This window comes from Brassica rapa, chromosome A02 (assembly GCF_000309985.2).
Source record: "Brassica rapa cultivar Chiifu-401-42 chromosome A02, CAAS_Brap_v3.01, whole genome shotgun sequence".
Lineage (NCBI taxonomy): Eukaryota > Viridiplantae > Streptophyta > Magnoliopsida > Brassicales > Brassicaceae > Brassica > Brassica rapa.
The window spans coordinates 27754396-27781443 of record NC_024796.2 but is presented as its reverse complement, the minus strand read 5'-3'; the positions used below and the strand labels follow the sequence as shown (position 1 = coordinate 27781443).

The 27048-nt window shown below is 36.1% G+C and overlaps 4 protein-coding genes across 5 annotated transcripts; 2 read left to right on the top strand and 2 right to left on the bottom strand.

Annotated features, from left to right (window-relative positions):
- Nucleotides 1–177: 177 nt before the first annotated feature.
- LOC103854571 (isoleucine--tRNA ligase, chloroplastic/mitochondrial) lies at nt 178–7215 on the top strand. The gene is made up of 22 exons (XM_009131509.2): nt 178–417; nt 1102–1288; nt 1366–1520; nt 1595–1696; nt 1783–1852; nt 1974–2086; nt 2236–2304; nt 2432–2539; nt 2766–2910; nt 3083–3314; nt 3404–3690; nt 3779–3915; nt 4155–4302; nt 4419–4550; nt 4642–4770; nt 4883–5010; nt 5108–5272; nt 5410–5535; nt 5608–5681; nt 5786–6035; nt 6264–6443; nt 6839–7215. The coding sequence occupies exons 1-22, from the start codon at nt 337–339 to the stop codon at nt 7082–7084; spliced, it is 3264 nt and encodes a 1087-aa protein (XP_009129757.2). The 5' UTR covers nt 178–336; the 3' UTR covers nt 7085–7215.
- Nucleotides 7216–7726: 511 nt separating this feature from the next.
- LOC103854570 (probable histone-arginine methyltransferase 1.4) lies at nt 7727–11224 on the bottom strand. Of its 2 annotated transcripts, none has more exons than XM_009131508.3 (15): nt 10884–11224; nt 10678–10740; nt 10470–10572; nt 10041–10184; nt 9797–9900; nt 9620–9718; nt 9464–9533; nt 9282–9378; nt 9151–9205; nt 8963–9046; nt 8799–8876; nt 8580–8683; nt 8315–8487; nt 8128–8228; nt 7727–8018 (listed from the first exon to the last, which is right to left on the bottom strand). In XM_009131508.3, exons 1-15 carry the CDS (start codon nt 11094–11096, stop codon nt 7947–7949), a joined length of 1560 nt encoding a protein of 519 aa, XP_009129756.1. In that variant the 5' UTR covers nt 11097–11224; the 3' UTR covers nt 7727–7946. The 2 variants fall into 2 exon arrangements, with proteins under 2 accessions (XP_009129756.1, XP_009129755.1); XM_009131507.3 differs by having other exon boundaries at nt 8089–8228; nt 10884–11216.
- Nucleotides 11225–11558: 334 nt separating this feature from the next.
- On the bottom strand, nt 11559–17787 carry LOC103854818 (cytosolic purine 5'-nucleotidase). Its single transcript, XM_009131782.3, has 18 exons — nt 17469–17787; nt 17231–17409; nt 15158–15575; nt 14553–14647; nt 14306–14425; nt 14139–14228; nt 13943–14058; nt 13757–13856; nt 13603–13674; nt 13482–13529; nt 13321–13398; nt 13021–13246; nt 12769–12932; nt 12546–12680; nt 12322–12452; nt 12168–12230; nt 12004–12082; nt 11559–11916 (listed from the first exon to the last, which is right to left on the bottom strand). Exons 1-18 carry the CDS (start codon nt 17785–17787, stop codon nt 11848–11850), a joined length of 2502 nt encoding a protein of 833 aa, XP_009130030.2. The 3' UTR covers nt 11559–11847.
- LOC103854569 (UPF0725 protein At3g19520) lies at nt 15794–26515 on the top strand. The gene is made up of 6 exons (XM_009131506.3): nt 15794–24902; nt 25060–25206; nt 25308–25539; nt 25639–25718; nt 25811–25897; nt 25976–26515. Exons 1-6 carry the CDS (start codon nt 24819–24821, stop codon nt 26318–26320), a joined length of 975 nt encoding a protein of 324 aa, XP_009129754.1. The 5' UTR covers nt 15794–24818; the 3' UTR covers nt 26321–26515.
- Nucleotides 26516–27048: the final 533 nt, after the last annotated feature.

Here is a 27048-nt window from a genome sequence, read left to right as displayed (position 1 = left end):
TTTATTATTTTGATATGTTTCAAAATAATAATTTATAATGTATTTTATTATATTCTAAGAGTTTGATTTATAGTGTAAAAAGGGGCCATATATGATAGTTTATTGGATAAAGGGATTTTTGTGGAAAATACAGGAAATATAGGGATCAAGCAATAAAAAACCCCAAAAGTGAAGCGAGTTTGAGGTTTGGTTATAGTGTCAAAAGTTCAGTTTATCCACTTTCTGAGTTTGTCGTCGACGTTTCTCTTCTTCCTTCTCACCCGAGAGATGAAAATGAGCTGAGAAATCGAAAGCGAAAAATAGAGAGAGAGAGAGAGAGATAATTCTATATAGAAGATGTCTTCCTTGTTCAAATCTTTTGCGGGAAACCCCAGGGAAGCAGCTGCAATGGCAATGGTGCAGTCATCATCTTACAGAGTATGTGAAAAAGGATATAAAGATTCCTTCGAATCTGTAAATCTCCATTTGTTTTTGGGTAATGAGAAAGTGATCGCCTTTTTTCTCAGAAAACAGTAGTTGAGGTTTTTAGTACTTATTGCACACCAGTTGTTCGATAAAATTTCTCAGAGGCTTCTTCTAAAATTCGAATTAGTTCACTTAGAGCATCTCATATAAATAAATACTTGGAGAGCCATAGTCCATAGATAACCAAATTTGTAACTAATTCGATTTTCCACTTTGTTAAAGAAAACGTGTTGTCTAAGGAACTGATACACGCTAGGGTTTTAAATATGACCGACATTGCAAATAGGTTTCCAAATTAGGATAAGTCAATTTTCCTTTTTTTTGGTGTTTTTTTATTTTTTTTAAATCAGTGTAGGATCTTTCCCTAAATCAGTGTAGGATCTTAATATGTATCTTGGCTGATAAAAGAATCTCAAGGAATTAATAATAAATCATCTTTAAACAATTAACCTTAAATCTCCAAGAGAGCTGCTTTAGGGTTGAAAGGAAGCGAGTTATCTTTTTCTCTATTCTAATCACGGCTCCGGTTTACTGAGAACTTTCTTGGAAAAGAACACTTCACCCGTCATTTTGACAAATTCTTGTATTTTTCTGTAGTGAAATATAGTTTTGAGATTGTGCTTTGTGCCCGTTCAGGTACTGTCAGGTGGAAGTTGTTCGAATTTAAGGAGAAACACACCGTTGGATTCCTTTCTTGCCAAGGGAAGGTCTCCCGTCAAGGCGTTTTCTTTCATGTTTTCGACTCAACCAAACAACGAGTTTGGTCATTCATCAAAGCGACGGTCTCGTGGGCCTGTTATGGCGGCAAAGAAAGCATCTGAAGGTTTGCATTTCTCTGCTTTTACTTCTTACTTAATACTTTATGCAACGTGGCACTCATTTGCTAGTGTGTTTGGTTAGGGGAAAAGCAAGAAGATGGGAAGTACAAGCACACCGTTGATTTGCCCAAGACAGGTTTTGGTATGAGAGCGAATGCTCTGACGAGGGAGCCTGAACTCCAAAAGTTGTGGGATGAGAACCAGGTCTTCAAGAGAGTTTCAGATAGTAACTATGGAGTGAGTTTCTCGAAATTCTATCACGGAAACTTTGTTTCAGAACTGGTGTCTGAGATCGTTAGTTGGAATTTCAGGGGAGTTTCGTTCTTCATGATGGTCCTCCTTATGCCAATGGTGACCTACATATGGGTCATGCTCTTAACAAGATACTGAAGGATATCATTAATCGCTATAAGGTATTTGACCTTTCTTTACTGGGAGATTTCTCCTTACATCCGATAATGGAGTTTCTTCCCATTAAATTGTCTGCTTCTTCATCCAGCTGCTCCAAAACTATAAAGTTCAGTATGTTCCTGGGTGGGATTGCCATGGCCTTCCAATTGAGTTGAAAGGCAAGTAACTATTAGGTTATGGACCTTTGAGAATATTACAATATGAAAGTAATTCTGCATTTGTTATCTTCCAGTTTGTTACTTGCCTGAGTAATTTAGCTGTAACTATCAAACATTTCAGTTCTGCAGTCCTTGGACCAGGAAGTGAGAAAGGAACTTACACCACTAAAGTTGAGGGCAAAGGCAGCGAAATTTGCCAAAGCAACAGTCAAAACACAAATGGAATCATTTAAGGTGGCCATCAAGCTTTAATCCCATACCTGAGTTCTTATTTGAATGCATCAGCCATTATGATTTTAGATCGCACAGGGCATTATAGTTATGAGAGATATTTTATTTGGTCATTCAGTTGACATTTAGCTCATATTACTTGGTGTTTACAGCGGTTTGGAGTATGGGCAGACTGGAACAATCCTTATCTCACTCTTGATCCGGAATATGAAGCGGCCCAGGTAATGGTCTCACCTCCCACATTATGTACTGGACTAACTAACCTTCCAGGAGATGATTATTATTAGTGTTCTGTAAGGTTTCAAAAGCCTGACGAGGTCTATATATCTTTTTATCATATATTTGTAGATTGAAGTGTTTGGCCAGATGGCCTTGCTAGGGTACATCTATAGGGGTAGGAAACCAGTTCACTGGAGCCCTTCATCTCGTACTGCTCTTGCAGAAGCTGAATTAGAGGTAAAATTCTCGTTTTCATTCTCGTTTTCTTCCTTCTATTGACATTATGTGATCTGTAATACATTAGACCCAGAATGTTGCTTTATATATCCTTGATACAATTTGATTTAATGCACTTATCTCTTCCTCTTCTTAATGCATGCCGCTTTTATGAATGAATGTTAGAAGATTCCACACTTTACCTTGTTTTTATATAAGTCCCACCTGTATCTTCCTTTACATGTAGTATCCGGAGGGTCATATCTCAAGAAGCATATATGCTATTTTCAAATTGGTTGGCGGAGTGAAAACAAGCCTTTTAGAAGAGTTTATGCCTAATATATGCTTGGCAGTATGGACAACTACACCATGGACTATTCCTGCTAATGCTGGTAAGTGTCCTATTAAAAAATGCATCCTAATGTTACTCTCAGCTGCCGAAATGCATCCTAGCTTTGTTTCCGCTTAGATGCAACTATAAGTTTATTTGTGTGGTTTTTCTTATTTGAATGCTATATAAGCATTTAGTGACACTTCTTCCTTTTCTTCTTGTATAACTTTCATCTGTTGCGGTGAATGCAAAGCTTCAGTATTCTGTTGTTGAAGTGCAGTCATCCTCAGAAGATGAATCTGCGTCTACAAGCAACAAAAAGAAAATGATGGGGAAAGTTCTGAAGAATCAACAAAAGCTTTTCGTGATTGTAGCGACGGACCTTGTGCCAGCATTAGAAGCGAAATGGGGTGTGAAGCTTATCATTACTAAAACATTCCTGGGTTCAGATCTTGAAGGCTTCAGGTTTCATTTCAATTTTAAAAATTAAAAGAAATCGCATATGATGCTACAACTTGAACCCTTTGGTTTATAGTGTGTCATCATGGTTGCAGGTACACACATCCAGTTGACAAGAGGGACTGTCCAGTCGTTATAGGAGGTGATTACATAACTACGGAATCAGGAACAGGGTTGGTTCACACTGCCCCTGGTCATGGTCAGGAGGATTATGCAACTGGCCTGAAGTATGGGCTGCCTATTGTCTCTCCTGTGGATGATGGAGGAAACTTCACTGAAGAAGCTGGACAGTTTAGAGGACTCTCTGTCCTTGGAGAGGGGAACAGTGCTGTTGTCAGTTACCTGGATGAAAATATGTCGCTGGTCATGGAAGAATCTTATGGTTAGTTTGCTTCAGATGCTTTTTAGACCAACAATTTGAGAACATTTTCTTCAAAGTCTCATCATTTAATTTCCTCTTTTTCATGCAGCTCATAAGTACCCATATGATTGGAGAACTAAGAAACCTACGATATTTAGAGCGACCGAGCAATGGTTTGCATCGGTTGAAGGGTTTCGCAAGGCCACTATGGAGGCAATCAACAATGTTAAATGGATACCACATCAGGTACCAAGTTAACTACATGTTGAGTTTATATGAATGCACCATGTGTGGATATTAGCTGTAAAAGGAGACTCACAGAACATGAACCACATGATCTGGTCCATCTTGGTCTCGGATCTCATTGTTGGGATGATACCATTTCGCTTGCTCTCTTCTTGATATAGCGTCTGTCCTTAAGTTATCTTTATTAGAGCTGCATGTTATATTGTTTGAAGTTTAATTTGGTATCTTTCGGCATTCAGGCAGTAAACAGAATAACTGCCATGACTTCAAGTCGATCTGATTGGTGCATCTCGAGACAAAGGACATGGGGTGTCCCTATTCCTGTCTTTTATCATGTTCAGACAAAAGAACCTCTCATGAATGAAGAGACAGTTGACCATGTTAAATGTAAGTCCCTATACTGTCTCTTTCTTGGTTTACTGCCTTACTGGCTGTGTTCTATTATATTCCTTTTCGGCGTAGTAGCTGATTTTCTGACCTTACGTGAAAACCTTCTCCGACAGCTATAATTTCCCAAAAGGGTAGTGATGCATGGTGGTATATGTCGGTGGAAGACCTACTTCCTGAGAAATATCGTGATAAAGCAGCTGATTATGAAAAAGGGACTGATACAATGGATGTCTGGTTTGACTCGGGTACTGTAATAAAAAATGTTAATTAAAGAAAATAGTAAAAAGCACCAAACAACTATTTTGTCATCACTTTTTTTTCTTATATGTATGTTAGGTTCCTCTTGGGCTGGTGTGTTGGGGAAACGCGAGGGTCTTACTTTCCCTGCAGATGTGTATCTAGAAGGTACAGATCAGCATCGTGGATGGTTCCAGAGTTCTTTGTTAACAAGCATTGCAACAAAAGGTGATAGATGCCCCCCTATGATAATTGCCTACATAAATTGAGATTATCATACATAATTTATAGCTTTCTTGGTGTAAGTTGACCTTTTCACATTTTGTATTGTTGTATATAGGCAAGGCCCCCTATTCTTCCGTCATCACACATGGTTTTGTACTGGATGAGAAGGGTATGAAAATGAGCAAGTCTTTGGGTAATGTGGTTGACCCACTTATGGTCATTGAAGGAGGGAAGAATTCAAAGGTTCGTCAGTTAAATAAAAAACCATGCTCATTGTGTTAAAACATCTTTATTATCCATAGAATCCAATTCGTGACAAGGGCTTGTCTTCTTATGCCAGGACGCACCTGCTTATGGGGCTGATGTTATGCGTCTCTGGGTTTCTAGTGTAGATTACACAGGGGATGTACTTGTAGGCCCACAGATTCTTCGGCAAATGTCTGATATATATAGAAAGTTGAGAGGAACGTTGAGATATCTCTTGGGAAATCTTCATGATTGGAGAGTATGTCTCTAACTCTAAGCTTTATATAGAGTAGTATTTTTTTCTTCTTGCCCCCACCATCCAAGATTTGTTGCTTCTATATTTTGTATTTTGGCGTGGGCGACAATATTTTAAATATAAGTTATGGGTGTTTGCAGGTTGATAATGCTGTTCCGTACCAGGATTTACCCATCATTGATCAGCATGCTCTCTTCCAGCTTGAGAATGTTGTAAAGAACATAAAAGAGTGTTACGAGAACTACCAGTTTTTCAAAATATTCCAGGTACTAAACGTCGACATCTTAGTTTCATGTTTTAGATGATGTGTGTTATTCAGTGAGCTTTCTTTCTTTCAGATCATACAACGATTCACAATTGTTGATCTGTCAAATTTCTACTTCGATATTGCTAAAGATAGACTGTATACTGGGTAAGTTTATCATTCTCTAAGTTTGATATGTTCTGCGACCTATATAGACCTTGGCTTACTAATATTTGATTGCAACACGTCTGTGCTATTCAATGTACTCTCAGGGGAACTTCGAGTTTCACCAGAAGAAGCTGTCAAACAGTTCTTTCAACACATCTTTTATCCATATTGAGAGTCATCGCGCCGATAGTACCTCACCTAGCAGAAGATGTCTGGCAAAATCTCCCATTTGAGTACAGAAATGAATATGGCTCTGCAGCAAAATTTGTCTTTGAACTTAAATGGCCTACGTTGAACGAGCAATGGCTTTCATTTCCTGCTGAAGATATTCTCTTCTGGGAAAGGCTTCTCGAGGTATAACAAATCTCCTAATATCATAGCGGATAAACTCTAAGCATTTTCCTCAGCTACACATGTTATAGTTAATAATTAGAGCTCCTTAGCTTAGTGGAGATGAAGTTAAGAATCTGTGTGATGACAGTTTAGTTTTAATCTTTGTTTCCTTCTTCCTATAGACATCGGTTTCTTGATGCCTGCTATGTAATGAGGATCTTAAAACGGCTTATGGTGTTTATGTAACAGTTGAGAACCGAAGTGAACAAAGTGCTGGAGCTCGCACGTAATGGCAAATTAATCGGTTCCAGTTTAGAAGCGAAGGTGTATCTCCATACCGCAGATGCAGGCATGGCCTCGAAGTTATTAAAGATGTGTGAAGCTCAGAATGAAGCTGACACACTGCAACGCATATTCATAACATCACAGGTAAGCACCAAAATCTCTAGGGGGGTTAGAAACTTGTGCTCAATTGATATCATAATAGCCACTCCATAAGATTCGTTATAGAAGAACTAATTAATACATGTACCAAAATGGGATCCAGTCTGGTTCTTTCTACCCTGATCTTGGAAATATAGAGGAGAAAAGCCTAGTAGTTAGAGGTGAAAGGAAGAGTAATCTATAGGCTTATAGCAGTAGGGACGTTTTGTGATTAGATGTAAGAGAATACATCCCAGAAAACCTCATAAACCCACTGAAGCCTTTTGATGAAATGTGTGTCCAGGGTCCACACAATTTTAAACTAAAGTCGAGATTTGATGATAGATAGTGAGTACATTTCAATGAGAGTTTAGCCATTAAACTGTTGTGGATGTATGCAGGTTGAGGTACTGTCGTCAGTAGAGAAGGAGATGGTGAGTAATGTGCAGCACACTGGAGAGTATAGGGAGGGAGAAAACAAAGTGTGGATTGGTGTGTCACGAGCCAAGGGATCCAAGTGTGAGAGGTGCTGGAACTACTCGGGCCAGGTCGGATCGTTTTCTGACCATCCTACTCTCTGTGGACGCTGTTTCAATGTCATTGTTGCTAATCCGCCTCAGCCTGCGGTTGCAGCCGTAATCAGCTGAGCCTAAAATTTACTCTATACTGTTACAATTCATTTACTATTCACTCTTTGTACATCCTCCATTTCATTTTTGTTTCAGTAAACTCAATTATAATATATAAGCTCCAAAACTAATTATTTTTCGTTTGGTTCAAAGTCACAAAAATAGGTTTCATTAAAGAGGTAAATATACATTTATATCTCTTGGGTTAATTAATCCAAACCTTAGGGTTTAGAGTTAAAGAAATGGGGTTTTGAAATTATGATTTAAAATTTTATAAAAAATAAATACTAAAATAAAAAAATAAAAATTTTAAAAACAGTTTCAAAAAGTATTTTTAAATTATAAAAAGAAAATAAAAAAAAAATCGGAAAAAAAAATTCAAAAAAAAAATTATAAAAATTTCGAATCTGAAAACATATAATCTGAAACTATAAAAAAAATTTCTTTTTTTTCATTTTATTTATTTTTATTTATTTTTGTTTGTTTATTTAATTTTAAACTAAGAGTATTAGGAATATTTTACCTTTTAATGAATGTCATTTTTGTGACTTTCTATTTTAAGTGTCATTTTTGAGACATAAACTTCAAAAGGTGCTATTATGGACAATTGCCCATTTTTTTCTATAAATGAAAAGGTTCCATAACTATCAGATCAGTAGATTTCAATTTTAGTGTTGCGCACCAAAAACTCAATCAAACTAGTGTATAAGAGAGTATCAAAAATCATGTGGTAATGCATAGCTTAAATGGACTCGGACCCAACATAAATACGTAAGGTTTAGCTGTCTGAAGTTAAAGGGTTCGGAGCTAAAACCAAGTTAACCAAACACAAAGTACAGAGACATGGCGTGGATGGAAGCAATGTAGAGAATCTTGCATTCTAGAGCTGAGCGTTAGCGTTCTGTTGTAGTAACTCTAGTTCTTCCAAGTCATCGCTCTGTATCTGTATGTCCTGCACCGAGAAAATGTAAACACATGTTGACCGTATCCTAATTCCCTAATCAAGAATAACAAACGCTTACTTGCGGTTGCGCTGGTGTTTCTTGTGCAACAGGGTATACCTGTGGCTGAGACATTCTATAATAGGGTTCCTTAAGATCGAGTTTGCACGATGATGTCTGGAGGATTCCACCTTGATTAGCACCAGGCCCCCACATTTTAGCTGTTTTCAAAAAGACAATTTGAAACAAAGTAAGAAAGAAGCTGATATGATTCAGAAAAGAGAGATGCAAAGAGAGCAAAATTGACCTGAGAGAGTGAGATTTATAGTGTAACTCTGAGCACTGTGGGCAACCAAATGAAGTCTACCAGTGAGCTCTTGCCCTGCCATGACATGAATAGGCTGCGAGAGCACACATCTTATTTGGTACCAATGGGTTGTCGGTGCACCCGGAGCAGTCGTGAACCATCTTTGCACCGTGCTGGTTGGATACACAAAGAAGATCAGGTTATAATTTGTACAACGGCAAAAAGTAAGCACAAGATAAAACATCAAGTTGTTATGACTTGATACCTCCCGTCAAAGAGAACGTCAAACCAGCACGCAAGGCCATGCACTCTGCCACACACAGACGCTGTGAACTTCAACGGGACATCAATCTCGTAAAATTGCTCTTCCTGTGTAAATAAATTGACAGCTGAGTGAGTTTGGATCATGTCATTTACCAAACAGGGGAGAATGCACATAGTTATTCCACATATATGAAACACTGGAAGTAGAGACTAGCTATACCTTCATTTGAGTGAAATCTATCACATGAAACATCGGGGGAGCCACCAATAACCTCGGATCAAATGCATCAACAACGGGCTACAAAATCAATTGGTGCGAGTCATTGTAAGAGGAGAAAAAACAAATAAACTAACCAATGATCCACTAGATGAAACTGGATATACCTGGGAAAAATAACCTTGGTGTGCTGATGCATACAGAGGTGTCAAATCAACTCCATAATAGTTCTGTTGCTGCCAAAACAAAGCCTGCATAGAGGTCAAACATCACATACTTAATCCAGCCACATCTTTTTATGTATGTAATAAGCACTTTCAGACATTATCTTCATTATAAGATGCGCATTATGTACCTTATTTGCCATTTCCATAAATAACAACTCATCGGAGAAAGGTGCCATGTGGATCCTACAGTGAGAAAGTAAACATGATGAAGAAGAGGTTTATGCAACAGACAAGTAAAACTATCAAAGATCAACTTTACCTTCCAACAGTCGGAAACATTTTTCCGTTTGGAGACAGGAAACGGTCCCTAGCAATAACATATGTTTCCAACATCCTCTCATTGACCAACAGAGTGCCTACATTCACAGATAAATTTAATTATACTTCATATCATGAAGAGCATGTGAAAAAAAACATCCATCTCTGAAGCACATGACTTACCCATTGGTTCAGAGATCAAAACATCTGCCTTCTCAGGTAACTCAATATCCTCAATTTTTCCCTTGATGACCTACACATGTGCCGCATTGAAGAACATCAGAAAGATGGAGATACATGGAAAAATGAAACTAACGAAAACTGGACTACAGGTCTTACTGTGATCCGTTCAGCAAGCAAGGGGTTTCCAGCGATCAGCTTACGGGCATAATCAGCCATTTCTGACGCTTCCACAGCGTACACATGCTTGGCACCAGCCTATATTAGGGGGAAAATAGTTAATATTGAGTAATTCTAGAACCTTTTGGGCCGGAAAGTTCTTAAATAATTGCATACCAGTGCAGCAAACATTGACAAAATGCCACTTCCAGCACCCACATCGACAACAACACGCCCAGCAAAATCAGAACGATTCTCCATGACTGCAGCATGATAAGTACCTGTAGACAGACAGTAACATGGCACAAAAAGAAGTACCATGAGCCAATAAATAGCTGTATGAAGAAAACTAAAGAAACTCCTCCTCCTAAAACCCAAAACAAATCTAAGAGAAGCAATGCACAAAGGCCAGACGTCATACCAGTCCTCACATAATCCTGCAGCATGTTCTGCTGATGTAGAAGTTGTCCATAATAATGGAAATACATTTTGGCTGAAGCAGCTTCTATCTTATCGTCGAACTTGCTTTTACCGTCTGAAACTGTTCCGTTGGGCAAGGATGATCCTACAAACGAAAGAATGAGAAGGCATCAAAAAATTATTACAAGCAGAACTGGAATTTGGTGAACTATAAAGGCAGAGGGCAGATACTCTATACAAATATGGCCACTAAGATAAGAAGACCAACCAAAATTTATTCATAATTTCATATGCAATATGAAACTTTCGTAAGCATACTCATGAACCATGAAACGGGCATACACATAAGGTCAAATGCATCTAAAAAAAACCTTTTTTTCTTTTTCTGAAAGAACCAACAGAAAAAACATAAACATGTCCAAAGAGGCACCTTTTCCAACAGAATCCTTTCTCCACTCCTCAAATGAATTAGAAAAAACCTTGCTTTCCTTCTCATCACTAAACTTTATCACAACTCCTCGAGAGAATGCATCCTGGTTAAAAAATACATATAAGACACAAAGGTAACATCTTTATATCAATAACACACACTCAGAACTAGAAACCAAACATATCACCTCCCAAAACCAATCACGTACCTCTTTTACAGAATCCGAATTATGAGAAACACAGATGAACTGAAGCTGCCCCAATTTGAACAACTGAACAAACACAACAGATTCAAAAAATACTTATCAGCACAAGTAACAGTTCCATAGTACACTCTGATGTTTCCCTACATTACTCAATTAAAGCATAGAAAAGTTTCCAACTTTAGATGATTTAAAAGCGAATCGAGAGCTACCTGAGTGGAGCTGAGATCGAAAGTGAAGCCATGGGCCGATTCAGATTCCTGAAATCGAAGTTCAGTGACTTCATTAACGCAGGAAAAGGTAGCTACAGCAGAGGAGGGCGAAGGAGAAGAGGAAGAGGAGGAGGTGAGATCAGTGACTGAGGCTAGAGTGAACTCTTGCTGTTGAAGCTTATTCGTAGAAGGAGGAGGAGGAGGAGCCTCCATGCTTTGATTTGATTTGATTTGAGAGAGAGACTAGGCGAATGTGTGAAAAGGGTTTTAGGTTCCGAGGAAACACGCCAAGGAGAAGAAGTAAGAAGCGAGTGAGGAGGAGGAGAGCCGCCAAAGCCCAAGAGGTACGGATGAAACGACGCCGTTTGGTAGTTTCGTAATTTTTAAATTTAGATTTTATTTTTCTTTCCGTGGCAGATGTCGGCTGAGTCCTCTCTGTTCATCTTCGTATACTTTGGGCTTCTCTAGTGAGGCCCATATTAATTTTATGCCTAAGGTTTGACTTCTACATGAATTTAATCCCAAGAAAGTAATCTCATGGAACTTGTAAAAAAAAATTTACTAAGTTTTTGAAAAGTGAGTTAGATGATGTAATCACAATCTTTGAATGATGGAATTGTGATGTGGCATCATAACAAAAGATGTTATCATGGTTTCCATGTCATCAATAGAGACTAATCATAAGACCCTTACTTCAAATATTCACCAAACGCTTTATACAAATAGTCTTTTGCACAAACTGCTTCTGATGTCAAAAGACTGTGAAGCATCATACAAGATAACACACAAAATCAAAAGAATAGCATTACACCAACCAAGGCCAGCTAGCTTCAACTTAGTTCAGAGAATATGAATATTACACATTTATACATTAAAAAAAAAAGTCTTTGAGCTTCAGATTGTCTACTGTTACACTTCTATCCACACTTCTTTTTTATAAAACAAGATTACAACACAATCACCGCTAGTTTTCCATAGCCGCATCAGGAATTTCCACAGCCGCATTAGGAAGTGGAGAATCGTGAGCCAGTGACTGCAGAGGAGATAAACAACATAAATGAGTTCAGTTAACATATGCCAAAGACTTCTAATTCTGACAATCAGATCTAAAGCTTTGTACCTGCTCCTGCGAGCGGAAATACATGAAAGGTGTGTAGTTGAGGAAGTTGGAGACTCTTGATGTGTATATGTCAGCATACCTGCAACCAAATTTTGAGTGAGGGAAGTAAGTGTAAGAGATTCGCTACAAGTTGTTCAGAAATGGAGAGGAAGAGGTGTCCATACTTTTCGATTTGTCTCATCAAATGGCTTTTGTCCCACAAACCAGCACGTGAAAGGAAGCCCCACCTGGTAAACAAACAACCCACAAACTATGAGTCAGACAGATCCACAAGTCATCTAACTAAGATTAGTTTGTCCCTTTTAAAAGTAAAAAGACCTTTTGTTGAAGAGCTCGCCGTCTGATTCAAGCATTAGACCAATTTTGTCATCTAGTCTTTGCATTACAATGAGAAGCTTCTGCATGGTCTCTGTCAGTTCTTGATCAGCCAGGTTGGTGGCAGCTAGGGTCTACAAAGAAAAGATAAAGATATACCTTTATGAGATTCTCTTATCTGATCAAACTACCAATTGTATCCAGCGCAGGAGAGAACAGGAACAAACCTGAGCAGGACGGCCTTTGCTTCTTCTTTGCAGAGCAAGCCGAAGCTGGTTAAAGAGATCCCCAACTACTTCCTTTTGATTTATAAGCTCTATTAGCTCTTCTCTGTGACCACGACTACCGATTAAAGCCATATACTGCAAAGAAACAAAGACAAAACCGTTTTAAGCCACTCCAAGTCCTGTCATCGATTGATTATAGTTCAGAACATAAATTAATCCAAACCTCTTCTTCCAGTTCACGGCAAATCAGTGCAGTTCGCCACCTGAGATGAACTTTGGACACGCTGACATCAGTGTAGATGTGGTCGCCAACATACAAAATCTCATCTCCGTGAACGTTGAGTGAGTTCTCTACCATCTGAGCACTTCCTCCTGAGTACAAACCTCCTTTAGGAGATCAAAGGCAAAAAAGTTAAGCTTAGCTTTCTTCACAATCAGCTTACATTCAGTAGCAAAAAAAAAGATGAGAATTTACCTGTTTCAGCCTTGAAGCATGGACGCATTAAACCCTCTCCAGTCACAACCTCGTACAAAGGATGTGACATCTGGAAGAACTCTGGTTTCCTCGCAGAAACTATCACCATGTCAAAAAGATCCCTCCAGTCCATGTCATTAGGAAGGAACTTATTAAACGAATGCTTCATCATTTTGTCTGTGTAGTGATAATCTGAGTTTGTGATAAGCAACAGCTTTTTACCAGCCTGTGAGCAAACAGTACCACGTTAACAAATGAACCATAAGGATTAGACATTCTCTGGGAAGACAGAAACATTACCTCCTTTTGATCCAAAAGAGCTAAAGGTAGTTCAGGGTCTGGCTCCACAAATAGTTCCGGCTTGGACATTATCTCACTCTGCGAAGATAATTGCTATTAATTAGGGACCTGAGAAACTCAATTTTTAAAGAAAGTAATTGCAGAATGGAGAAACTATCAACCTTAAGTTGTCCTTCAACATGTGCTCGGAAGAGAGCTTTTGCAACAGCCTGAAAAAAGTTGATTAGAGGTGAATAATATGCAAAGCTTTCAATTCAATGATGGGTGCTGGAAGTAAAGAACCTTGTACAGTCCTCTGTAATCAAGAATGCCAAGATCTGCCGAAATGGATCCATCATCCAATCTATCAACCATCTGAAAAAATTTGAAACTAGAATTTCTCAGTAGAAACCCATGTGGGAAGTTTTTTAGCAATAATGATTTTATATTAAGTTACCTGTGCATAAGCCAGAGCCTCTGAAACAGAAAAAAATGTATTGAGAAACTCCCAACGACTCTGGTTCCGGAGATCAACTAACTCCCTTCCATAGATATCACTGTCATCCATACAAAGGCAACAAGAGAATAAGACTGACTTCAAATAGAGAACAAAGACAAGTTTTTTCACATGGCTAAACCATACCTGACAGCTTTGTTTGATAACATCTTTGTACCGTGCATGGCTCTCTTCACATACCCAAATCTATCAGCCTTGACTAAGTTTCCTTTCTCTTTGTCAATCATGAGCCCCCTGATAACCTATAATTGGTGCTTAGCACTAAAGAAACTAGAGATGATACTAACAATGTGGAACCTTTCAAAAGAATAAAGACAATCACCAGTTCAGGGTCAAAAGAAAGTCCATCAACAGGGAAACCCATGTTCTTTAGATTTTCCATGCAGTAATCATAAGCCCTTCCTTCCCAAGCCTGAGAACAAGCCCACAAATCCACATCAACTATGAGTGTATCTTCTGCTTATGTACGAGAAAAAAAAAAGAACTCACCATGACATTGTAGTGCATCAGAGTGTAATCCATATCATATCCAATTGCACTAATGGACCGTAGATTCAATGTACGACTACAGAATATACCACGAGGAGAGTGTTGAGCAGAGAAAGGACCCTGCAAGAAAGTGTGAGACAAGTGAGTGATCATCAGATACAAATAAACCCAGTAGAGAGTCTAGAGACATCTCTTCCCAACAAAGCTACCCTCAAAACACCAACTACAAAAGGATTAGAAAACGAACTTGGATACCCAGTTCTCTAATCAAATTCTCAGCAGCTTGAGCCTCTGCCCTCGCTACCTCCTCAATGGGACCCTCCAACGTAGCCTGCCCATTTCCTACATGGGTATACAAAGTCAACATTTTTCAATCATCACACTATACTTTATAAACAAACAGAGGAGAAAAGTCTACTTTGCATCTGCTCCTACAGTGAGACAGACGAGTCCATCATAAAAAGGTTCAACCTTTAGCTATATTATTCATCTCAATAAACAGAACCAGAGCCTAACTCAATTTCTCTAACCAGACACCCGAAGCTTTGTCCTAAAATTCCATAAAAACTCAAATTTCAATTCTGAAAACTAGAGAAAGGAAAAGCTAACATTATTCTAATAACGAAACTACATTATATAAAGAAACAAAGCAACAAAATGTAATCTTTTGATTCTGCTTCCTACAGGGGGACGAGTCAACGAGACACCCACAAGAAAAAAGGTTCAACCTTTTAACTCTTATTCATTTCAATAAACATAACAACAGCCTAACACTAATTTCTCCGACCAGACACCGAAGCCTTGTCCGAAAATTCCCTAAAACTAGCATAAAAGGAAAAGGTAAGTGTGTACCAAATGAGTGGAGAGGGTCAAGCTTGAGATTCAAATCTCCCTTGGTGCTTTGACCCAGATAGTCCACTTCGTACTTGGAAGCAGTCGTGACGGAAAACACGTCGTCTCCGACGGTCGCGCGTCCGCCGTCAGCTCCGGCGGCTCTGCACTTGAACATCCTTATAGATCTCTTGTTGTTTCTTTTACTCGATTCGGTTGATTTCGCCATTAAAACGGGAGAAGCGAACTTGGTCGTCGCCATATCTCCACACAGAAGCATTCTGTCGAACACTTGATCGGCGCAGAGATTGATCTCACTTTTGGCTTCGCTACTGTAAAGGGATATGAGAGTTTGGGGAACGTTAACTGAGAAATTAGGCTTCGCTACGACAAAAACAGCAAAGCATCGACGTTTGGATGCGCGAAACAACGTGATGTTTTAGCCTCTTAAAGATGAAAGATGCTCCCTTCTCATTTATAGACGCAACAAAAAGGAGGAACATGTGCGAATTTTAATGTGGGGACGCAGTCCAAATTTGGCATTAGAATCTATTCGCGCAGAACACAACTTAGTATTATAAAGCTTAATCGAAATGAAATGTACCTAAACATATCACCAACCATCACATGTAAGTACAGGACTGTCAACCGGGCGGCCCACACCCAAATGAGTGTGTACAGTTGGGCCATTTAACACTCATATCCAAAAACATCCACACACATGTAACACCCATTCCCAAAAACATCCACAACCAAGTTAGCCCATAGCCATTGGAAATAACTCAAACCACCAATTTTTTTTTTTTTTAACAATTAGCTCAATTTTGTTCATAATCAATTTTTGTAAACTCAATTTACAAACTTATTATAGCAAACAAAAATTATTGAAATTTTTTAAATCCAGGAATAAAAAATTCAAATATGTTTTTTCAAAAAAAAAAAAAGGTTCAAATATGACTGAATTGAAATAGTCTCAAAAGACTTATTTTGCAAGGTTTATGAAACACTTTGATAACTCTTAGTTTATGTTTACACTGCTGATATAACTCTTTGTTTATGTTTCCAGCTTGTCTTCAGCCTGCAAGAAGGAAAAAAAAAGATTCAACCTCATGTTTTTATACCATGCAAGAAGATAACAATTCAAGACTTGAACATTTTGTATAATGATGATCATTTACTATCAAAATCTCAAACGTCAAACATTGTTTATGTAACATACTAGACCATTACAAATCTCCAACTCAAGATCAGATGCTAGACTCACGCTAAGTACAATGGTAATCACATGTTCACAGTATAAACATGAGCTCATGAAACCGATACCAAGACCAAATTACCACATCCACAAATCAAGATCAGATGCTAGACTCACACTAAGTACAATGGCAATTACATGTACACCAAGTTCAGCGCATAGAAGACATTAAAAGAACACATCAATCTGCAACATAACAGAACAAATACACTTTACAAAATGGAATCTACTCATCTTCATCATCTCTTATTCAAGCTAACAACAATAGAAACTGCTAGATAGTTATCTAAAAGCAATTAAAAACCAGCTCAATTCCACAGAAAGTTCCATAGTACAAGATTACTCATCAAAAAAATACTATTCGGGTTTAACTAGTTAGAGAACTAAATCATCTATCTTCAGATCAAGTCACAAAAAGATAATACCTCAAGTCAAATCTCTAGGCTCTCCACTCTGATCTTCTTTCTCCTCCTCTTTATCCTCTTCTTCTTTCTCCTCTTCTTTTTTCTCAACAGACTCATCATCTAAGAAAAAAATAATTCCATGAAGATTCTGAAGCAATTCATAATACTAACAGATTATAACTTCTAATTTTTAAGTGACACTTACCAATTTCTGGAAATCCTTTTAACCAGTTCCTTGTACACACTAAAGCTTGAACATTAGTAGGTAGTAGACAACTCCTATACTTATTAAGACCTCTACTACCTATACTAAATGAAGATTCTGATGCCATGGAAAAACTCCCCATTAAAGACCAGATCTTTGTGCAACTGTCTTTTCATAATGCGCTACATGGTGTCATTTAAAGAAGTGTTGTCCACTGTGAAACATAAGACCTTTTTTTCCAGTCCCCACACTTTCAGCAGCTCAATAAGCTTCATAGCAATGGCTATTCCCGAATGAGGTGGAGGAAAAGCAATGAACGACAATATCTTCGCTTGCAAATTCCAATCATCATCGACGTAGTGTGCAGTCAAGCAGAGATACCCTTCAATCGTGATAGCCCTCCACAGATCTGTTGTCAAACAAACTATACCAGGAAAATCATTATTTTCCTGAGTTTCTCCTTCTCACTTTCATAAATCTTCAACACATCAGAAGGTGTTGTGTTTCTGCTCCAATACTCAATACTGGAATTAGCATAAGTAAAAATCATTCTAATCCTCTTATACTCTACAAACTTGTAAGGAAGATCATGCTCTATAATGGCCATAACTATCATCTCACGAAACACCATCATATCCACCTTCCTAGAACTACTTCTAGGTGTTCCAACAGCTTTTGGACATACTTTCATATGACGAGTCAGAGTTGAGTTTCCATTCCTACGAAGATTCAAGAAGTAAAACCTTTTACAAAGGTTGCATCTGATCTTAGTTGAACCATCAGACATCTTTCCTCCAAGTATAGTAAACTTCCTCCAAGTACATATTTCCATCACACATGAATGAATTTGCTTCTAGTGTTGTTTACTATTTTTTTTTGCCTATTAGTCATATATATGGCTTTGATATTGAGAGTATCTCAACACCACAAGCTACTTCTGTGGACTGAGTCTTTTGATTGTCAAATTAGATGATTATATATTTTAATCGTGTTTATCCAATATATCTGTTATACTGTGTCTTTATTGTTGCAATATGTATCATCATATATATATAAAAGACTAGTCTTTGTTTAAGTATGTTCATCATTTTCTTTACAGTTTATCATTGTACCTTTTTAGTGCATTTGATTTCTTATTCCCCTCTAATGTTATTCTTTCATTTTAGGTAAGCTTCATCATTATGGTTTTGTTGCTCTTATGAATAAGAAAAATGAAATGCATTAAAAAGGTACAATGAAAAATTGTAAGTACTATAGCTTGAATCATTGGCTAACAGTGAATTACATAAAGATTTGGAAATGAGTTAAAAACATTGATAGATGGAATAGGGAATATCAGTTGTATAAGACTCGATGCTGCTGATGTGCCTCGTAATAAAGGTGCAATATGGATGTATTTTTAATGGGGTGAATCTACACTCTTACTCTCTTCTACAAGTTGTTGATGATTGATTTAAGATTTTAAAATCTTACGGTAAACATAAAGAAAGATTGCATAAACATGCCATAAAATCTACACTCTTACTCTCTTCTACAAGTTGTTGATGATTGATTTAAGATTTTAAAATCTTACGGTAAACATAAAGAAAGATTGCATAAACATGCCATAAAATAAATATATAAATGCTAGAAGATTATCATCGTCATACCTTTGGAGCTGCTGGCAAAGTGTTATGGCTTCCACATGTCTAGAAAAAATAAATTGGTGTGGAGATGTTGTAGTTCTTTTGTTGGCTAAACTATACCGTTGAATTTACTAACCCATCCAACAAACAAGAACACTTTGTTTAAAGACACATACATATCCATCATTACCAGCATCCACTCCATTAGACATCTTACAATAAGCCACATATTCTCCTCGATACAACATAACAGATTCGGTGATCACTGCATGATACACCAAGAAATCCACACCTTCAGCTCTTGGAGCATTGTATATATTATTTCCCATTCGAAACAGAGAAAATTCAATGATATCAGCCCCTATTGGGTGACTACGCAAATGATACAACATATCTTGTAACGTTGTTATAGGCTCAACATAGCGTATCCAATTCCTGTTGAGTTGTGGTGTATAGTAGATCAGACTTGGTGGTTTATGCTGGCAAGAATACAAAGAAGTGATTTCTTGTGAAACTCCATGTTTATAGATGTGTCGCAAGGCAGCCTCCACAATATAACCATAGCAGAAATTATCAGCATAAGGTTTAAGAAGATCAGGACGACAATTAAAGCAAATATGACATGTACAATATCTTTAATGATACCCCCTAATCTACATTTTCTTCAATTGGATCATAATATGTCATTTGAGATAGGCAATGACATCTACATTTTCTTCACTTCAGACAACTAAGAATATGCAATGAGATCAAAGTAAACATATATTTTATACCAAAATGCAAATATTGGTCAATTTATTTTTTAAATGATGGACAAACTGTTTACATTGTTCTCTAATAACAATAATGTTTACATGTATTATCTTCATGGATTTTTTTCAAACCTTAGGATGTGTGTGATGGTGGATTGCCTTTTCGGCTATCATGTTTTGATGATACAAAATGACTTTTACTAGTAAGTTTAAGATGCATTTTAAGAAGTATTATTATTATTTTCCTTTTAAGGATATTGATATTAAGAGATTATCTCTAATGTATTTTACTATTTCACCTAAATTTAAAAAAAGATAACAAAAGAAGTAAAATTCACTCCAATATATGTTTCTAAACTGTCATTCTTTTATTTCTTAATATTTATCTTCTATGAAAAAATAACAATCTCTATTTTACAGAAAATATAAGTGAATCAATGTTGATTTTATTTTAGATATAATAGCATTTAGAAAATATATATTCATGTGAGTTGGAGATGCTCTATATTAATTCATTAAGTTGAACATTGATAAATTTTTATATCATAATAGCACTTCAGTTCAAAGTCATGATGATTTTCTTTTCTTTTATCAACTACAATCATTTTTTTAACTACAATCGTATATTAAATCAAACTGAATCATTATGAATATTTTATGTATTGAAATATATGTTGATTTTATTGACTAAATCTTTTTTACTATAGCATTTTCAGCCACATCTATATTTGACTCTAAATCTATATTATAACACTATGTACAATGGAAAAAATGATTCAACACCCTAATTTACAACTTTTAACATGACACATCTTTTTTTTCCACATATTATTCCAACACAGTTTCAATATTTTTTTTAAGCATAATTTTGTTTAATAAACTTATACACTCTACCCCACCATTTAATCTAACATTTATTTACTAAAAATAAATATTTTTTCTTTATCCAAATCAAATGAATCAAATTTCAATTTATAAAACACAAAAGATTATAAATTTTAATATAAAACTTCTTTTACAAAAAATATAATTTGTTACATAATAAATTACCTTAAATGTTTAAGATAAGATATAAAAAAGAAAAGTGAAAAAATAGACCCCATTATGAGTATTCAAATATGTTGAATACTTTCAACTATGATGAATCCACATCAGATTTTTTTTTTTCAACTATACCATTGTATGTTATTCAACAGTTGAAAAATGATTCAACACCCTCCCCATTGTTATTAGTCTTAATAAGAGAGTTTTACTATTTCCTAAATCTGTCCACATCAACACCTCCTCATTTAAGTGGGACTCACATTTAAATTTTATTTTTTTTGTTTTTTTAATAATATTTGTAACTAATTGTTGTGTGCTGATTTTAATGTTATTTATAATCTAACTTGGTGGATTGTCTATTTCAATTTCGCATGATCGGCTAAAGGTAACTCATCTGATTACAAATTGCGATCTTTTGTGTTTTCCTTTGTATTGATGACCTCTTCATATTTGTGTTGTCAAATAGTTTTGTGGAATGAGTTTTGCAGAATATCAGAAGACAGATCGAAGAATTGGAGAGGATCTCTGGTGTGGAGAGTAATGCTCTTATTGTTGATGGAGTTCCTATTTTTTAGTATCTCACAAGGTATATTCTTTTTATTTAAATATTCACAAAGAGTTCATTAGTGATTTTGTGGTGACTGTGATGTAAAGAACCAAACTTTTTTTTGATTGGCATTAAGGTTTGTATAGGATGAAGCTAAGTACCCAACAATTTTACATTTGAAGGAGGTTGTGGACAATATTCAGTCTCAGGTAGCCAAACAAAATCAATGTGACCGATCTCACCGCAAGTATATTCCTATTTTATCATATCTCTCTTAAGAATGTGTATGCTTCCTTTGTTTTCATATTGATTTATTGAAAAATATTAATCCTTTATGGTTTTACTTTGTACCTCTTAACGAGGAGGATCAAGCAGGCATTGTGGAGGCTCTCATGATCAGTTTTACTTAGACAAAGATGAGATTTTTGGTTTACTTTAGGGATTTTTTTTCTGTAGTAATTTGACTAATTTGATTTGTCCCCATGGATATCACCCTGGGGATTTTCTCTAAGTATTTACTTTGATTGTTATTTCACTTCTGAATGTTTTCTTAACCTTTACTAGCAATTTGTGTTTTTTTGCTGATTTGATGTGAGAGCAATGATCTTTTGTTTTAGTTGAAGGTGCACCGTGCACCTGAAGAAGTAAAAAAAAAAATTTGGGAGAAGATAAAGCTGCTGAAGGTAAATCACTTACAGTAATTTTTGGTTATGTTTTTAGCTTCCGATGATGGCAAAATCATGTTTTTAACTGTTATGAAATAGTACTGGAATTTGGTTTATTTATCTGAAGAACAATGAAATTACAACTGAGGAAGTTTGTAAGGGATACTCTTCTTTTGTTTTTGTTTTTTAAGAAAAAATAATTCTCTTCATATTCATGTTTTTGTTTCCCATAATTCTAGATAACTGAGCCAGATGAAGGTGGTCTCAAGTATCTTAAGGATGTCAACAAGAACTGGGCTGAAGAGCCAAAATGGTTCCAGCTTGAGTTTTTCTTTGATCAGAACCTTTACTTCAAGATACTGTCTTGACCAAGACATATCATGTCAATCAAAGAGTAAGCATAGTTTGAAAGGAGATTAACAATATCACTAGGCAATTAGATTCCACCATAGAGGATATTGGGTTCCCATCACCATCTTCCAACTGCAAGTACCAGATAGGATAGAGGAGAGAGCGAGGATCTGAAAGCTCCTGACGTTTTTATTTATCCATTTCATTTCTATTGAGAATTAAGAACATCACCAATTATATTTTGTGGGCTTTGTTGTCTAAGTACCGTATTCATGATTTTCATCAGGATCACTGGTTTGTTAGTTTGAATGTGTATGAGCGGCTGCATAGCAAACCAACAATGTCAGAGGAACGAACGTAAGTTCTTTCCTTTTGATTGTTTTGATACATCTGCTAGAGAAATATCATATTATGTTCAGTGTTAGACTTAAATGAATGAGTCTAACATACCTTTCATGTTGATGACCCAATCAAACACAACCCTCTTCTTCATATATGTGTCCAACATCTTTGTTACTTACTCTCCTTTTTCTCTATAGTCAGCAATCTTCAACAGAAGAACCTCTTCTTAAAAATAAGTCCACAATAGAAATAATATATCTCCCCTGTCAACGCTTACCAGTAAAATTCAGAGAGCTTTACCTTCATACAGTTGGGCTTCATCTTCTTAGACTTTCTTTTCTCCTCCTTGCAACTTTTGCCAAAGTTATGTTCCTCAAGCGAATTGGACGTTATGGTCACCACCTCCTCTGTTTCAGTCTTCCACGTTGCTCCTTCAAAACACATGGAAACGTTTTGCCTCTGTTCCCCGTTTGTGATCTCTTCTTAATCAGAATTCCCCACAAGAGCAGCACATCAAGCACAATGCAATTCAAAATTTCCCACATGAGCAGAGCATATCAAGCATAATGCAAAAACATCAGGAGCATCCTCCATTTTCTCTTCTTCCTCATGCAAACACAGAGCAGCCTATTGATTGTCTGATAAAAGCTGTGAGTGAAGGCATATACTCTAAATTGAGCATTCAAAGTTATCCAATCTACTGTGGCTTGCTAGTTTCACCTGAAGCATTAACCCAATCGAGCTCTCGGTCATCAGTTTAGCTGATAAGCTTTCTGGTTCTGTCCACTCCATTGTAGCTTCTTTAGCCGAGGATTTGAGTGCAAGAACATTGTTCCGTGTGCAACAAATCCAACTAAGAAACTTAAGTGTGTGCCCTCCTCTTGCAACAAATCAAAGAATATATGTAATGAAGAGGTTTATCCAAGTGAAGTTACTTGAGGAACAGTTGGCACTTGTTCTTATGCCCATGTGGCTCTTTCAGTGACACGCTTGGAGCTCTCACTATAAGCGAAGATATATCGTGAGTACTTGTTCTTTTAACTAATTTTGATTGTTCTTTGTCTGCCCTTTGCACAGCTAATTATATCTCACATGTTTGATGTAGTCACATATTCAGCCATTACGACTTACTAGTTAGTAGTTCCAATTCTTCTCCTCGAGACAGTCCCATCGGACATCAGGTATGAAAAACATTTAGTAGAAACTGATTGATCACAAGAGGGAGCTAAACATTTTTATGGATTTATTTCCTGTGTCTCAGTTATAGAAAAGAATGTGATTTGTATGAAAGGACTAGATCAAGGTTCAATTTGTCCATGAAGGAAGTTTCTGAAGTGATGTCTCTTTTAAAGATATATAGCTGGAGTTTGGGATGTTTGTGCAAGATAGGTGATGGCTTAGTACGCTGAGCAGCATGGTTGAGGCACTTTCAGCTCCAAGTATGGTCACTGGGAGCCTGTTCTACGAGCTTCATGAACCAGTGGTTTCGTCAAGAGTTTGTTGCAGTTATGTTCAAATATTTATTCTGTAGCATTTTATCAAACAGTTGGCCAGCATGATTAAGAATTTGTTGAAGTTTACGACATGTGTCACACCATCGACCGTTGCCGTCTCTTCCGACAAGAGTCAAACTCATGTGTTTTTAGTTTGTACATTTGACTAGATGACAACGACCGCACGACTCTATTCTTTAAAAAATAATAATCTAACAATAAAAATTACAGGTTTTCAAACTTGCATTACAAACCACGAATTATCATCTTTAAAAGGAAAACTAACATTTATTATAATATTGGTTTTTCTTTCTTTAAAAAAAATGTATTAGTGGTTTTACATTTACTTTTTAAAATATTTTCTTTGAATCTATTAACTGGTACAAGAGAATAATGTATTAAGAGATGTAAAGTCTAAACCGCAAAGATGCGTTTGTAAATGTGGATAGTTACAATTTTTAACAGTATTAAAAGATTTATACAAGTGGTACATCGGTTAGAATGCGTTGCAAAATATTTATGACTGATTTAACATCAAATACACCTATGGTTAAAAAATAAATTAAAATATTTATATTTTATATAATTATAAAAATATTAAAAATTTATTATTATAATTAATATAAAAAAATATTTATAAATTATACTATTGGTTTTTAAAACAAAATTATAGAAAATATTTTTGTTTTAAATTTTTATGATAAAACTAAAATATAATATATATTATTATTTCTATTATTTTAGTTTAAAATTTTAATTGAATAATTTTGGGCTGAGTCAGGCAATGGTAGCGTAAAACCCATTCATGTGCATAATGGAAATTCGAAGTAGAAAAGGAAATATATAAAAATATTTTGGGAAATAAGGAAAATAAAAAAGGAAGAAGTCAACAATAGAACATACCGGTATTCATATATATATATAGATAATAAAGAGAGATTTGCTCCAAAAAAAAGATAATAAAGAGAGAGAGTTGAAAACTGACCTAAATCGAGCACGATGTTTTCTGGTATTCCTGTTCAAGATAGCCAGCATTTCATCATTGGGCCAATGAATTATTGGGATCAAGTGAGGGAATCAGGGGTAAATCTTCTTCTTCTTCTTCTTCAATTTTAAGTGGAGTTATATATATATGTGTGTGTCAGTTTCATTAGGAATCAGTGGAAGTGGTTTGTTTGTCTGTTTGTTTCAATATGATCATATTCGGCTGAGACTTTGAATCTTTTTGTTTCATATATAGGGTTTTGATATCGAACATATCACAGCACCTCAAAATACATGCGGACTCATGCCTTACGATTGTGAAAACGAGAGGATTAGGTATCCTAATCGTGTGTTGGTCAATCTTTACGCTAGACTCGGTCTCCATCGTTACAACCTCTTTGAGGTAAATATTTTAAAAAAAAAAACTAGTCTCAGTTTCTTTTCAATATTTTGATCAATTTCTTTCTTTCTTGATTAAGATCATTGATGTATTTTGTATGTCAGGGAACAAATTTAGAGTTTCACCACTTGAAGAAATTCAACACGAGTATGACTTTGATCTCCTCGTACCGCATCACTTTGGTCGCTTATGATCCAGCTACCAATTCGCTAGTAACCTTTCTGGTTGGAGTCTCTGAGCAAATATATGGTCGTTTGAATTTGATGGTCTTCATTGCTAGACCTCAAGCTAATAGTCCTAGTCCTCTCTTTAAAGAAGCTGTTTGGCCACAACTTGGTAAAGAAAAAAAAAACTAAATCGTTCTCTTTTTTTTTTCTATAATTATTATTAATGTTTTATATAAAATCTCACTTGATTGTTATTAATGTTGCAAAGGTATCACCAATGACGCATATTATGACAAGGGATCCCCTTTCTGGCCGACAGATTTTGATGATACAGAACGATTCTACCTGGTGAGATTATCACACAATATCAGTGATTTGCTTATTATTATTTTTAAGAATTTTGATTTATTGGCCTTTGATATGATTTATTGCTTTTGCAGCTGAAGGATCCAGAGATACAAGGCAACGATTGGATTCGTCTATACTTGGAACTTGCTCTTTGTTCAAATGATAGGAACATTCCCGAAGTATGTTTCTTCTTTTCTTCCATATATATATAGACCAACAACGAATCAATGTTATCTAATGTTTTTGTTTTCTTGCAGTGGCATGTATCCCAGCTACAGATTGTGAGAGTTGCAGTGGAAACTATTCAATATGTGGTTGTCTCAAATGTCAATTTCTACATAACGTTTAAAGGCTTGCCTGTGGCTCAGGTTGGTGAGGATGGTGAGCATGTTGAGCGCAGAGTCATAGTTAGAAGGTTTATGGATCTTTCTACCGGATACTTCACTCTCAAGGGTGGGTTTGGGTTTTCGGTTGGAGAAGTCGCTAGTGAGGGCCCTATGACTCGCCTCCGGAACATGGAAGAAATTCGCGCTGACCTGAGGCTGCACCCTACGACTCGCCCATGTCCAGCCATCCCCATTGCTGATTGGTGGAAAAGCTAGATTATTAACCTCTACAGGTCTTTCTGCTAAATAATTGACTCTCTATTGTTGATTTCTTTCTCTTGGTTGTTTTTTAAGTCGATAATAATTTAGACCCTTTTTGTATCTCGTTGACTTTAGCTGACAATGAGTTTGTAACTCCCTCATGTCTTTCTTTATTTTCTCATATGGTTAGCAATGGTCTTTCTTGACTCATTTGTCTTGCCCACAAAACTCATAATAAAAGCTACAACCACTGTCACACTGCCCACACCCAGTAATTATATAGTCCAAATGACATTAACCCCGAAACATTTAAAACCCAAACCCAGTAATTATATAGGGGTAAAGATTCGGAATTCGACCCTAACTGACTGAAAGCAACACTATTTAAATCATAATAACTAGGTTCAGTTCCGGTTAAGATAAAATTAATAAACAATAATAAATTGAGTGATGATGAATTTTTTTTTTAAACACTAGTGATGATGAATTAATAGATTGATTTTATCAGTTTAATGTATCTTATATAAGGAAAAGAAAACTAAATTTACAAGAATTTGTATACTTAGATTTTAAAATAATGTAGTCAACGTAATATAATTGTTATTTTCTTAAAAAAATTGAATTAAATTTTTATTGAAATTTAATTATTTCTTTTTACAAAATTTTTAAAATAGTTAAACCAATTACACATTTTTTAATCATAAACAAATAAAATTAAAATTTTAAAAATAATTATATTGAAT